Source organism: Anopheles cruzii, chromosome 2, assembly GCF_943734635.1.
Source record: "Anopheles cruzii chromosome 2, idAnoCruzAS_RS32_06, whole genome shotgun sequence".
NCBI classification, from domain to species: Eukaryota; Metazoa; Arthropoda; class Insecta; order Diptera; family Culicidae; genus Anopheles; species Anopheles cruzii.
The window spans coordinates 45,392,548-45,406,080 of record NC_069144.1 but is presented as its reverse complement, the minus strand read 5'-3'; the positions used below and the strand labels follow the sequence as shown (position 1 = coordinate 45,406,080).

The following is a 13,533-nucleotide window of genomic DNA, read 5'->3' as shown; positions in this document are numbered from 1 at the left end:
GTCGAGATAAGAGACACCCCAGGACCCCCCACCGGCCCAAGACGACTGAGTGCTTGGTTTGAGCCTTTCTCCTTCGGAAGGTTGAACATCGCCCGTCACGTCTTGCAGGGGAAGCGTGAAGCCACCGGAGCGTTTTCGCGGAACTTTCAACCGAAAGCTCCTGTGAAGCTGTGTGTTTTTCGTTTTTTTGCTGGTTCATTTTCCCACCATTGTCACCAAATCTTCGGCGCGCCGAGCCGAAGATGACAAGAAACGGAAATTACAGCCGGACCGGAAAAGAAACAATGCGTCGTGCGAAATTGAACAAAGTGTCACCTGGGAGTCCTTGTCCTCGTTTCGTGTTCCAGCAGCTTCCGCCGAGGACGACCGAGCTGTCAAACCTGCCTTTGTTCGGGGTGGCCACGCTGATTGCGGCAAGAAGTCCGGCTTTCGATTCGGAGAACATTAATTTGTCCGCGCGCGTGAATTGCACAGCTTGCTGCTGCCTGTGTGCCAAATGTCAGATTTGCTTGGGGAGTTGCAGCGTGTATTTTGATGGTGATTCTTGGTTTGTTTCTTGTTCCTCCCCGCGAACAGCGAAACTTAACTCATCTGCCACGGTCCGAGTACGTGCCCGGCGTGGGGCTCGGCGTGGCCAAGTGTCCCTACGATCCGATAGACAACTCGACCGCCATCTACGTCCACGAGGGCAACCCCGGAGGTCTGCCCGCCCTGGTAAGCCTCAGACCCAGCCCCCCATCAGGCAGCACATTTATTTGATAATCACTTCCCAACTCTTTCCTCAACAGTACTCGGGCACCAACGCCGAGTTCACGAAGGCGGACACGGTCATATTCCGGGCGGATCTGTACGAGATGGCGTCCGGGAAGAAGATGTACAACTTCAAGCGTACGCTCAAGTACGACTCCAAGTGGCTGGACAGTGAGTATAATTTATGGTACTTAATTTTCTCTCCCCGGCCCGGGGGGATCCTTTCGGAGGGCCAACCGATGTAAGCGCGCGATGTTTTGGAACCACACTGCCCAGCAGTGCCCAGCGGTGCACTCGCAATGGCCGGATGGCAATTTATCAATTTCCAAACACACGCACTTGCGACCCACCGACCACGCCGGACTCGCAAAAACCCCTCGGCAGGCTGCTCCAGTGGGCTTTCCACAAAAACCACAATCGTACCTACCGGAAGCCGACGATTGCAATCCACGCGGCGTTCCCCGCTCAAGCGGAACGTCCAGAAGCCGGAGCTCATTGAAGGGATAATTAACTGTCGACGCCGAGATGTTGACGCTTTCGGTTCGGTCGGTCGGTCGTCCTGTGTGCGCACCGGAAGCATCTCTCGGCGGTCTCGGCGGTGGGCAAATAATCCAAAAACCGCAAGCCAGCGACCGGGGTCCGGGGTCACTCGGTACTCGGACGTTGCGGGTGCCTTAGCAAACAGCATCGCCTAATTGGAGGGATCCGGGTTGATCTTAATCCGTTACCGGGCGATTTGAAGCCGTCGCAGCTGTTACGTGGCATTAGCGTGACTTATGGCGACAGATGAATGAACAGAGCTCCCAAGTGGGGCGCCATTTGTTCTCGGTGCAGCTACTAAGGATAGAGGTTCGATTCGGAGGCCTTAGGAGATCCATGCTCTGAGCAGAACGCCTGTTTTTTTCCTCCAATAATCGATAAAACTTTAGAAATCAGAATTATAAACTTCTTCTGAAGAATTAAGAATAAAATGTAGATGTCAGATAATAGCTGAACCTTCCATCTCGGTGTTTGATAAAGAGATGCCCATCACTAACGCCTTTCGATGTCCATCTGCCCATCCACGCAGAGCCCAACTTTGTCGGTTCGTTCGACATCGGCGAGCACGTGTACTTCTTCTTCCGCGAAATCGCCGTCGAGTACATCAACTGCGGCAAGGCGGTCTACTCGCGGGTGGCGCGCGTCTGCAAGAAGGACACCGGCGGCAAGAACATTCTCAACCAGAACTGGGCTACCTACCTGAAGGCGCGCCTGAACTGCAGCATCTCGGGCGAGTTTCCGTTCTACTTCAACGAGATCCAGGACGTGTACCAGATGGCGCACGATAAGACCAAGTTCTACGCCACGTTCACGACCAGCACCAACGGGCTGGTCGGATCGGCGGTCTGCAGCTTCAGTCTGGGCGAAATGCACGCCGCCTTCAATGGTAAGTCCCGAGGCCAGTGATGTGGCGAGCGTGCAAGTGAGTCATAAATCATCCATCATTGGTCTCCGGCAGGCAAATTCAAGGAGCAGGCCACATCGAACTCAGCCTGGCTACCGGTGATGAGCTCCAAGATTCCGGAACCCCGGCCGGGGACGTGCGTCGACGATACGACCACCCTGCCCGACTCGGTGCTCAACTTTATCCGCTCGCACCCGCTGATGGACCGGGCGGTCGGGCACGATTACGGCAATCCGGTGTTCTACAAACGCGACCTGATCCTCACGCGGCTCGTGGTGGACAAGTGAGTTCGCAGCGAATCACAATCGCAATCCTCCTGAATCATTCGGCTTTTACTCGCCCTTTCCGCAGAATCAGCATCGACATCCTGAACCAGGAGTACCTGGTGTACTATCTGGCCACCAGCGAGGGCCGCGTGTACAAGGTGGTCCAGTACTTCCACGAGGGCCAGTCGCGCTCGAAGCTGCTGGACATCTTCGACGTGGCCCCGAACGAGCCGATCCAGGTGATGCGGCTCAGCCGGCGCTACCGATCGCTCTACATTGGCACCGATTCGCGCATCAAGCAGATCGACCTGGTGATGTGCAACCGGCGCTACGACAGCTGCTACCGGTGCGTGCAGGACCCGTACTGTGGCTGGGACCGCGACAGTGCCAGCTGCCGCCCGTACCAGCTCGGACTCCTACAGGTGCGCTCCTAGTTCCCGGTTCTGACTCGGTCGCCCAAATTTGCATTGCGTTGATCCGCTAATCGTCGCTTCGGAATCGATTCCATTAGGGTCACCTCGACCACGGCCACACTTATTTATTAGTCGATCGATTTCAAATTTTATTGCCCCGAGGGTTGATGTCATGATTAGAATAATTACTCCCGCCGGGGGCTTGATTGGGTCCACCCTTCCAGGGGATTGAAATTGATTTTTAGAAGCAGGTCATAGCGAGCCGCGTTGCGTGTTGTGCGGCCGGCCACACTGAGCGTTAATTGAAAGCGTGTTCTCAACTTGAATTCCCTGGTTTTTTCTGGCAGGACGTGGCCAACCGGACGTCGGACATTTGCGACACGAACGTGATGCGTAAGAAAATCATCGTCACCTTCGGGCAGAGCGTCCACCTCGGGTGCTTCGCGCGGGTCCCGGAGATCCTGAAGTACCAGCCGGTGACCTGGTACCACCACTCGAAGGAGCGGGGTCGCTACGAGGTACGGTACACCGTCACCAAGCACATCGAGACGTCCGAGGGCGGCCTGGTGGTGATTGCCATCAACGAGTCGGACGGCGGTCGGTACGATTGCTACCTCGGTGGCTCGCTGCTCTGCAGCTTCAGCCTCATCGTCGATGCCCATCGGTAGGTGTTAATCGGGCGGGGAAGCGTTGAGTTTCCATGGCGTACCTAATCTGCCGTCCGTTTCAGGTGTACGGCACCGAGCAAAGGGAACGACTACCAGAAAATCTACTCCGACTGGTGCCACGAGTTCGAGCGCTACAAGTCGGCCCTCAAGCGCTGGGAGGCGAAACAATCGGTATGTCACACAGCGCGCCCAGCGTTGGGACCTTCAACTCGTACTTATTCCGTTTCGGGACGGGTCTCTTTACAGCAATGCTCGACGGACCCGAAGGACAACGAGCTGGACCTCTACCAGGGCAACGTCTGATGAGATGAGGTTCGTTCGGTAGCGAGTTGTCACGTGTTGAGCCATCATTAACTCCACGCTTCACTTTTCAGGATCACACACACACTTTAGGAACACAACAATAGAAGTTCGGCCCAGGCCTCCCAGGTGGCCGTGAAATTTTAACAACAACAACAACAACAATGTCTGTGATAAGCGAAGAAAATCCTATGACAATGCACAAAACACACAAAGCAGCAGGAGCGAGACCCCACAGAGAAGCTATAAAACACGCAGAGAGAGGGAGAGAGATTAGGACCCGTGTCCCCGTGAGATGTTGTGAGTAGAGAGCGGCGGTGTAAAGTAGGACACTATAGCGTAGCGAAGCAACAGACGTAATGTAAAACAATAGAACAATCACCTTCGAGTAGAGTTCGCCGAAGCCGGCTGCCGGTGGTGGTTTTAGGAAAATAGAAACGTAGAACCGGAAGAGGGACCAGCTGCGGGGTCCGGAACAGCAAGAACGTGCCACACGCAGCGTTGGTGAGCGTCGATGGCATCCCACTTATAAATAGGTGAGTGTCCTGGTGATGGCTTCTGGATTGGCCTATAATTTGCGCTCCTTTCGGTTTTAGCTCCCCACGAAAAAAGAAACATCGAATCACAATCAACCCTCGAGCCACGCGCTTAAGCGACGGAAGTAAGTCATCGAAAAAACATCGCCCCATGAAAAACATCGCACCGCTAATACAAATTTCCCGTTTTAGGCGGTGTATCGAGTTGATGGCTTCTGCGGACACGTGCGTGCTGCGTGTCCCTGCTCAGTGTTCCCGCGCACCAACACACACAAACACACCCAGCGCAGCCCCAGCGCAGCCCCAGCGAGAGCTTACAGTCTTTATATGTATAAATTCAACGTTCTTAGCGATGCTCCCCAACGACAGTAGCTCCTGCAACACCCACTCAACCCCCGCGTAGAAAGCGAGAGAGACAGATAGAGAGAACGAGAGAGAGAGAGAGGGAGACGCCTTTTTAACGAAACGAAACACAAACTAACCGAAAGACGATCGATCGAAACAAAAATTTCGCAAAATCTGTGATACTTTAGCGTTTAAGTGCTCAACGGAATCGGAGATGCGTCCGGGATTTGGGCGCCGGGCGCGATTGCACAGAGGCGGTCAGATAGGGATGGGCAGAGACTCGAAAGAGGCAAGATACACTTAGATACGAAACGTAGACGGTTCTGGTGGTGCACTTTTGTTCGGTGGATTTTACGGTTTTCTTTTTTATGTCAGAAACTCGACGACTTTTAAGAGCCCGAGGCGCGCGAGGCGAGCATCAGATCAGCGTGTGTACTAAACATTAATTACAATAAAGATAAATGATAGAGATTGAAGAGCGGCCCGAGCGGCAATCGGATTTGGGGGCTACCGAAACACGGCGCCGACACTGCAGCGCAGGGTTATCTCGGGCTATGTTTATTAGTTGTTTGTCCCGTCGCGCGTCGGGCTTCCAGAGATAGCTGCTGGCCGCGCGCCGGTAGCCCATAAATCACAACTTCACGCTCCGAGACGTCACCCCGAGTTTACTTTGGCCACCACCGGGGTCATGCAGGTGACACACTGCGCGGCACAACGCGTTTCATCCTGCGCCGGATCAATTGCTCAATTGGGCCTCTTTCTCCTTCACGAGGGACACCATCTCCGTCTCCTTCTCCGGTCCGGACTGCTCGTCCGTGGTGTCGTCGAAGATCTTAAAGTTCTTCGAATGATACCACGTTCCGACGTCGAAGCAAGTCCCGATGATGACAAACACGGCCGCCGTGTAGTTCATCGAGGTGCGCAACGCTTCCCCGTCGTAAAGCCAGCAGTTGCCGCTCTTGGCGCAGGTCCGACCCCACAGAACGCACGTCCGATCGATGATCGCCCCGAAGATAATTGGGGCCGGCAGAAACGAGAACAGCGTGTTGATGGCCATCGAGAAGCCCATCGAGATGGCCTTATCGCGTGGTTCCACGCACCTGGCGGGGCGAAAGGACCAAAAGAGTCACCTTTCTCAAATCGAAAACCGAAACCGACGTTACCTCAGGCCGATCAAGAAGTTGGCGGCCGACTCGGTGCCACCGATGAACTTGTTGAGGCACACCGCGATCAGAAAGAGGTAGAACGGTGTCCAACAATCCACCGGGCAGCTTCCACCGATCGCCGATCCGAAGTCACCGGGCTGGGGTCCCACGATGCACGTGCAGTTGGCGAACATCTGCAATGGGCGAGGTATTAATCGGTGTCATAACTCAGGCCCTCTAGGGGTTGATCGCACCGGTTTTCCGTTCGGGTCCTTAAACTGCTCCCGGCATCCGGCGTGACACGGCGAGAGGTAGGTCTGACCATCGTTCCCACAGATCGGTGCGTACTTCACAAAGTCACAGTTGCAGTCCACGTTGCAGGTCGCATCCTGTGAGCTAGAATTGGAAGTGGGTTCAGTAAGACGGGTTGTTGATCGGTCTTCCGAAAAGCTCCTCACTTGGCCACTATGTCGGCATTGTTCAGTGCGGAACACCCGAACCACGCGTAGGAGACGATCGCGCTCGCCGACAGGATGCTGGTGACGATGTTCCAGCCGGCCAGCTGCCGTGAGGTGGGTCTCACCTTCTGAATGACCCAGCCGGCGATCAGAATCCCCAAGGCGGAGAACACAAGTGACACCGACCCGGTGACCATGCTGCAATGGGACCAACATTCAGACCCCACCCATTCTGGATCCCACCCTGCCTCGTGTGCCTCACTTTGCCTGCGATGGCGTCAGCCGGTACTGGATCTCGATGTACTTGGCCTGGAACAGGAAGAACGGCATGTAGCCGAAGAAGTAGAAGATGCTGGCCGCATTGTTGAACACGTAGGCCGGGTTCGTGACGAGCCGCCGCACGGTGACCAGCATATCGCGGAACGAGGCATCCCGTTCCTCGTCTTCCGGCTCGGTCGCGGTCGCCTCGCTCGTTCGGCTCGCTTGCCGCGACAACGAGATACGCTCGGCGGCCCTTGGCAGAACCTTCGGGAAGCTGGCTGTGAACGGAGAGCGGACGACGGGGAAGGTCCATTAGTGTCAAGTCATCGTGTCCGGGTGTCCGCGTTTTACGATCGACGTTATCTTCCGTCACCGCCCGTTTGCTCACCAAAAATGGGAGAGATGAAGAGGAGAACCGAGCCGAGCACGAGCCAGCCCAGCCACCAGGCACCGATCCAGCGCGGATCGCTCGTCCCGTAGCCCGGGTCCACGCCGATGTGGACGAAGTACTTCAGCGAGAACGATGCCAACGAGAAGCCCACCAGTGGGCCCAGGCGCCGCCCGAAAGCGGCCAAACTCGTCAGGACCGGAACCTTGTCCTTGCGCACGTTATCGTCCAGGTACGTGACGCCGAGCGTGAAGTAGAGCGAGGTGCCGATGCCGGACAGGAAGCTCCCGAGGAAGAGCACCATCTGCGGCCGGACGTTGCCCGTGTCCAGCGAGCAGTCCGGTGGCAGGCGCTCGGTGCGGCACAAGTTATCGGGTCCCTTCACCACCGTCGTCCAGTTGCCGGCCGCGGCTTCGAGCTCCTCACGGTTCGGCGCGAACAGGAAGTGAGGTAGCGCGTTGACGAAACAGGACAGGGCCATGCTGACGATGCCCATCGCGATCCACAGCGGTTTCCGTCGGTTGGACGCATAGTACGACAGGAACAGGGAAGCGAGCACGAACGAGAGGTCCGATCCGGCCGTGATGATGCCGACCGATTGCGACGAGATCTGGATGCTCTTCTCGATCGTCGTCAGCGTGCCGTAAAAGTACGAGGTGGTCGAGTTGAGGATGCAACCGATCAGCCCGAACAGCAGTACGTACAGCTTCTTGCTGGCCAACCGTTGCCAGAAGCGGCCCCGGCACACCCAGAACCCACACTGCACATCGCGCTCACTGTACGCGGATACGCTTCGATCGAAGACGATCTTCTTCGGGGCGCTCCGATCGCCACCTTCGTTCAATCCGTTCGCCAGACTTCCGTTCATCTTCAGCTGGCTGCCCAACGTCAACTGCCGTCACCGTCGATCGCCCGATCGCGTTGCCTGCGGTGGGTGGCCACACGCGTGGCCACTCGCTTATCACCTGTGCGGTTTATGGCGCAATCGAGATACGCTGCAAAATACGGCACGATACCCGCGTCCTTGACTAGCGCCCAGGTGCGGGCGATGACATTCTTGTTTCAGTGCGCGCCCGGGCTCAACAGGTTCTCAGCGGCTCACCGGCATAATTCGACCGTTGAAATCCACAATCCATAATTGATAATCAGTGTTCGGGCGAATTGAAATGGATCCTCTAATTTTTGGGGTAGGTAGCGTTATTGACGCAATCATTATCGTTAGTTGTGGGAGAAACGCAAATGAGCCATTTCTAATCGCTCGCTCCCTCGCTATCCCTATCTCTCTCGCGTGGGACTCGGATCCTGGCACGCGATTCACATGCGTTGGAACGTGCGGATTATAAATCGGTCAAGCCGACGACGTGACGCCGTGTCCCGTGTGGAGGAAACTATTTCTGCTGAGTTGGAATGACCGCCCCGATACCAGCCGGCGTGGTGCTGGATTTGAGCTGGAAAAAGGCAATAAAATAGATATCTCCGCAGTTGGCCAAAAGGAGCATTCGAACCGAGCGAAGTAAGTGAAATGTATCGTTTGAATAGATTTGATAATTTTAATTGTCATTAATCCTTCTTCCATTTTCCTTCTTCCAATTTCCTTCTTTCTTTCCTTGCATTCCTTCTTCCAATCCATTTTAATTGTCTAATTAATTTATTAAGAGACCGTAGCGCTTTGAAGTCTTTTCAAATAAACGGAAAATTTGGAAAATCTTACGCAAAACAACTCAAAAAATGTATCAAAAATTTAAAACGGAAGTTCACTGTGTTTCTGAAAGTTCTCGTTTGAAAAGGATCCTTTCGGAAAGCTTTCAGTTCAACTTTCATCACTAGCGCCACCTGTGTGTCGCTGGTGAAACCCTCTCATCTGCACTGTAACGTACGCAGCCTCCGTAGCTTAGCAAAGACACACTGGTTGGCTGCGTGCTGCCTGTGAGGAAAGAAGAGTGTCTCAGGAAAAATCGTTTGTTTAAAGTATCTCCATTTTTGTTTATCAAGGGTGTTGGTGCTGTAACAACGATTGTATTTACAAAATAAACGGAATTAAAATAATAAAAAAACGATGTAAACATCAAACGCGAATTAAGCTTAGTAGGAAGTGATGGAGCACGCACCACGGACCGCAGACCTGAGCGCACCAGCCCCCTAAGTGGGCCGATCGGTGAGGGCTTCCTCCTCCTTGTCGGCCAGCTCGAGCTCCTTCTCGTTCACTTCGTCGTCGAAAATTTTCAGATCCTTCACGTAGTACCAGACGCCACAGTCGAACAGCGTGCCGACCAGGACGAACGCGGCCGCAATGAAGTTGAGCAGGTAGCGCAGCGTGTGGCCATCGTACAGCCAGCAGTTTCCCTTACCGCTGCAGGTCTTGCCCCACACGAGGCACGTTTTGTCCAGCACCAGGCCGAAGAAGATCGGGCTCGGGATGAACGACATCAGGCTGAGCACCATCATGCCGAAGCCCATCGACACGGCCTTGTCCCGCTCGTCGACGCACCGGACCGAAACGAGGAAGTTACTGGCCCGCCCGGTGGCGCCCGAGAACTTCAGGAAGCACATCACTATCAGGAACGTCACGAACTCGCGGTAACAATCGAGCGGACACGGTCCCGCGATGGCCGACCCGCCGCCACCGTACACCGGCGACGACTGCAACGGACGGAGAGAGAGAGAGAGATCGAGAGAGATTAGTCACCGCGAAAGGGCACCGGGGGGTCGCCCCCCCCCTCCCCGATCGTCTCTTACCCCGGGGGTCCACGTTGTGCGGTTCCCGTCGATCAGCAGCTGGGTGTAGAGCGGGCTAGTGTAGTTGGCCACCGACGTGATGCAAGAGCACTCGCCGTAGATCTGGCGAAAGGGAAGAGAATGGGCCGATAAGATAGGTTTGTCCCGGCGCGCGGATGATCCGAGCAATCGTAAGGGCCATCGTAGCGCTGATAGCCCGCCACCGACTGCAGCGAGGGCGAGTCGTTGGCCGATTACGTCGAAGCCGGACCCAATGTCACTTACTTTCAGCTCGCCATGCTGCGCCTGGAGCCGGCAGCCCGCGTGGCAGGCCGAGATGTACGTGTTTCCGTCTTCGCCGCAAACCGGCGAGTACCGGACGTAGTCGCACTGACAAGCCGAATTGCACGTCGGCGTGGTGACTCCTCTGTGGAGGGGACGAAAACAAGGGAACCATGATCGTGGGGGAATCATAAGACGAAGCCCTACGGACACTCACACCGACGAGTCGACGATGTTGACGATAACCGAGTTCTCGCTGGCCGAGCAGCCGAGGAAGGCGTACGCGATCATCCCCGCGACCGACAGGATTCCCACTAGCACGTTCCAAGCGGCCATATAGCGGGCGCGGGGCTTGTAGCGCGAGATGACCAGCCCGGACAGGAGAACGCCGACGGCGGAGAAGACGAGCGCCACGGTTCCGGTCACCAGACTGGAGGTCGAGGCCGATTGCTTGTACTGTGTCTCGATGTACTTGGGCGTGAAGATCCAGTACGGCATGTAGCCGAAGAAGTAGAACACCGAGGCTATGTTGTTCAGCATCAGAATCTTGTTACGCAGAAGACGCTTGAACGTTTTCAGCATGTCCTTGAACGAGGCTGGCAGCTCGTCCTCGCGCTTCGCGGCCTCGCTCACCTTCAGGCCGAGCTTCTGCTTCTCGACCGCGACCCGCTTCCGGATGGCGGCTCGCGGGAGCTCCTTCGGGAACATGGCCATGAAGACGGCGAAGAACGAGAGCACGAGCCCGAGGACGAGCCAGCCCATCCACCAGGCGCCGAGCCACCGCGGGTCCGTGTTGGTGATGGTCGGCGTCATCGAGGGCGAGATGTAAAGCTTCAGGAAGTAGGACGCCAGGGTATAGCCGATCGCGGGCCCCAGCATGCGCAGGAAGTACGACACGCTGACCAGCGCCGGAGTCTTCGACTTCTTTATGTTGTCGTCCATGTAAGAAACGCCGAGCGTGTAGAAGAGCGAGGTACCGATACCGGAGATAAACTGGGCCACAAACAGGACCACCTGCGGGGCCAGGTTGCCCTCTTCCTTCTCGCACTCCGCGCCACGGCTCCCTGGACACACACCGGCCACCGGTGGAGGTTAGCCTTGGTTTGTATGAGATCCCTCCCCCCGGAACTTACCATCGCTTCGACAGAGAGTCTTGGCTTTCTGGGCCTCGAGCACCTCGAAGGTCTGGTTGGCATCGTAGGTAGCGCCGTACTCGGTGGTCAACGACAGGGCCGCCTCACCCGGACCGTACAGGAGGTGCGGCAGGGCTGTCAGCAGGCAGAAGACCGTGGTCAGCAGCAGTCCGAAGGCGATCCAGCGCGGTCGATGACCCTTGCCGGCGTAGTAGCTCAGAATGGCGGACAACAGCAGCGCACTGATGTCGTTCCCGACGGAGATGAGACCCGTGTTTTTGCTGGGGATCTTGTAGCGCTTCTCCAGCGTCGTGATGATGCCGTTGAAGTACGCGAACGTGGCCGAAAAGACGCAGCCCGCGACGCCGTACATAAAAACGTACACCTTCTTGTTGGCGAACCTTTGGTGGAGAAACGGAGAAAGTCCCTTGAGTATAGCCGGGCGGTCGATCACCCACCAAGGTCAGTCACCTCTGGAGCAGGGGCCCACGGAACATCCCAAAGCCACAGGTCGTGTCCTTTGTCAGGGGCATATCGCGATACAGGTCCTCCAGGTCTTCCGGCAGCATTTTCGCCATCTCCGGACACTCTCCGGTAGCTTCGGCCTCTTTGGCACTTTTCTTCGCTTCCGCCACACGGTACCCGTTGGCCTCGGGTGCGGGCTGGTCGGGTTCCACCGTTTCGGGCGCACTGGCCTTCGGCTGCTCGCTCACCACCTCCTCCCCGGCAGCAGCATCGCCGATCGGTGCCATTTTCCGATTCTCACTTCCTGTTGGGGTTTTTGGGACACAAAACTATGGTGCGTTTGCCGAACTCACATCACCACGGTGCACAGGAGCCACGGTGTCACCCTATCCACGAGCCCTACGAAAACACACAAGGAAGGACACACAGGAGGATCGAGGAGTAGGAGAAGAAGTAGGATTGGATTAAGTCTCGGGAACACTCGGGATTCGGTTCGACCGCGCGAGTGAGAGTTCGTCTCCGGCCACGATCGACACCGGACTGATCTTCCGGACGGTGGCCGGCTGGCCCCGAAGGCAGGCACTCCACGCAGGCGGCACGGGTTCCGTGGACGTAAGACGCAAACAGCAGCCCGGGGCCCGGGCCGGGTTGATATATGGATGATAAGGGCCATCTCGGACAGTCCCGGCCCGCCAGCCAGCCAGCAGCTGATAACGCGAGGATGCGTTTGAACAGAGATTAACCCGGTGGCACACCGAGCGCTGACGTAGAGTGGATTAAACGTGATATACGAGCCGAGATGCGAACCCAAACAAACCCTCGTTGCGGTTGTCACAGCAGCCCAGCCAGCAGTCTATTTCTGCAAAAACGGGAACGCTGCCGAAGCGTTGCTTTGGAAGCAGCTTGGAGTGGCTCTGTCTAGGCACCAGCCCTACAAGAATTAGAAGCAATTGTTGGCCGAGGATACGGCCACGCCAACCGGGGCCGGTAGGGTAGCCGACGTTAAACCAACAACCTCTCAACTGATCTGATAAACGGCGAGTTCGTTATCTTCATCATTAGCCGGGCATCATCCGATCATCACTCGCTCGCTCTCTCTCTCTCTCGCGCGCGATGGAGACATGACCAAGATCATTCGCCTCCGTGGTCCGTCTCCGTCCGACACGGGGATGCTGTTTTCGTTTGGTCTGGCCAACATTTGTTTGAATTTTTCGGTATTTCACAACTTTTCACAACCAAAAAGTGGTCAGGGCGTTGACTTGGGACGCGTTCCATTCAGTTTTATCGCAGCCCAGGCGCAAACGCTGACCTTATCACCCCACACAGAAGGAGGAGACACCTCACGGAAGTCTTGGGAGCACTTCTCACTGAGCACACGGAACAGAGGAAGGTCACCAGGCACGAAGGTACACATTGAGGGGAACTACCTTCACCTTCACCTTCACGAGCTGGCCGGGTTTTTTGGGACAACAGTCTAATCGTCTAATCGCTGACACGGTGTTCCGGACGGCCTTCCACCGGACCGCAGATCATCCACTGGCATCCACTCTGAGACTAACTGACGGACGGACTGGCGTCCGCGGGTCCAGATCCGCGGCTTTGTCGTAATTCAATCAGAACCAATTTAGTGCGGCGCGCACCGGTCCGGCCGGCGACGGATTGTCGGAAGGAGCTGTCGGAGTAGGGGTTTGCGAACGCACACGCGTGTTTCTTATCACGAGGGCTGTCGGGGATTAAGGTGGGCCACAAGTGCGTGGGTTTTTTTTGTTACCGAGGCCCTTTTGGGGCACCCCAACGCAGGGATCCTTTCGGCGGTGGTGACAGATTAAGATTAAACGGTAATAATGCTTAGTATAGGTGGCGAAGAAACGTAGGATAATGTGCGTAGAGCCCAAAAGAGACACTGACTGTTGAGCCGTACGTTCATAAGATTAGATTTATACCTATGTTGGGATAACCTGGTC

The 13,533-nt window shown here is 56.0% G+C and overlaps 3 protein-coding genes across 5 annotated transcripts in view; 1 reads left to right on the top strand and 2 right to left on the bottom strand.

Annotated features, from left to right (window-relative positions):
• Window positions 1–3,844, top strand: part of LOC128279147 (semaphorin-2A-like) — a 51,646-nt gene extending 47,802 nt beyond the window's left edge. Inside the window, exons 6-13 of the mRNA XM_053017865.1 lie at window positions 577–714; window positions 789–921; window positions 1,820–2,176; window positions 2,249–2,477; window positions 2,546–2,882; window positions 3,221–3,537; window positions 3,604–3,712; window positions 3,788–3,844. Of these exons, the coding sequence (XP_052873825.1) occupies window positions 577–714; window positions 789–921; window positions 1,820–2,176; window positions 2,249–2,477; window positions 2,546–2,882; window positions 3,221–3,537; window positions 3,604–3,712; window positions 3,788–3,844 (1,677 nt within the window). The remainder of the gene's footprint in view (window positions 1–576; window positions 715–788; window positions 922–1,819; window positions 2,177–2,248; window positions 2,478–2,545; window positions 2,883–3,220; window positions 3,538–3,603; window positions 3,713–3,787) is intronic.
• A 1,388-nt stretch (window positions 3,845–5,232) lies between these two features.
• On the bottom strand, window positions 5,233–7,842 carry LOC128267467 (solute carrier organic anion transporter family member 74D-like). Its single transcript, XM_053004303.1, has 6 exons — window positions 6,975–7,842; window positions 6,588–6,864; window positions 6,326–6,523; window positions 6,122–6,263; window positions 5,886–6,061; window positions 5,233–5,822 (listed from the first exon to the last, which is right to left on the bottom strand). The coding sequence occupies exons 1-6, from the start codon at window positions 7,840–7,842 to the stop codon at window positions 5,459–5,461; spliced, it is 2,025 nt and encodes a 674-aa protein (XP_052860263.1). The 3' UTR covers window positions 5,233–5,458.
• A 1,134-nt stretch (window positions 7,843–8,976) lies between these two features.
• Window positions 8,977–13,104, bottom strand: LOC128269520 (solute carrier organic anion transporter family member 74D-like). Of its 3 annotated transcripts, XM_053007006.1 has the most exons (7): window positions 13,003–13,104; window positions 11,576–11,955; window positions 11,105–11,505; window positions 10,189–11,035; window positions 9,975–10,116; window positions 9,711–9,812; window positions 8,977–9,614 (listed from the first exon to the last, which is right to left on the bottom strand). In XM_053007006.1, exons 2-7 carry the CDS (start codon window positions 11,854–11,856, stop codon window positions 9,114–9,116), a joined length of 2,274 nt encoding a protein of 757 aa, XP_052862966.1. In that variant the 5' UTR covers window positions 11,857–11,955; window positions 13,003–13,104; the 3' UTR covers window positions 8,977–9,113. The 3 variants fall into 3 exon arrangements, with proteins under 3 accessions (XP_052862966.1, XP_052862965.1, XP_052862967.1); XM_053007005.1 differs by lacking the exon at window positions 13,003–13,104 and having other exon boundaries at window positions 11,576–12,118; XM_053007007.1 differs by lacking the exon at window positions 13,003–13,104 and having other exon boundaries at window positions 10,195–11,035; window positions 11,111–11,505; window positions 11,576–12,118.
• Between the last annotated feature and the right edge of the window lie 429 nt (window positions 13,105–13,533).

What these genes read in the sequence shown, in the direction of transcription:
- LOC128267467 (XM_053004303.1), bottom strand. Translation starts at nt 7,842, where the DNA reads ATGAACGGAAGTCTGGCGAACGGATTGAACGAAGGTGGCGATCGGAGC. An exon ending in AATGCCGACATAGTGGCCAA is followed by an intron (nt 6,264 to 6,325) that starts GTGAGGAGCTTT and finishes TTCCAATTCTAG; the next exon opens with CTCACAGGATGCGACCTGCA. An exon ending in AACTTCTTGATCGGCCTGAG is followed by an intron (nt 5,823 to 5,885) that starts GTAACGTCGGTT and finishes TCGCCCCGCCAG; the next exon opens with GTGCGTGGAACCACGCGATA.
- LOC128269520 (XM_053007006.1), bottom strand. Translation starts at nt 11,856, where the DNA reads ATGGCACCGATCGGCGATGCTGCTGCCGGGGAGGAGGTGGTGAGCGAG. An exon ending in CGTGGGCCCCTGCTCCAGAG is followed by an intron (nt 11,506 to 11,575) that starts GTGACTGACCTT and finishes TCTCCACCAAAG; the next exon opens with GTTCGCCAACAAGAAGGTGT. An exon ending in GCACAACGTGGACCCCCGGG is followed by an intron (nt 9,615 to 9,710) that starts GTAAGAGACGAT and finishes CGTCCGTTGCAG; the next exon opens with TCGTCGCCGGTGTACGGTGG.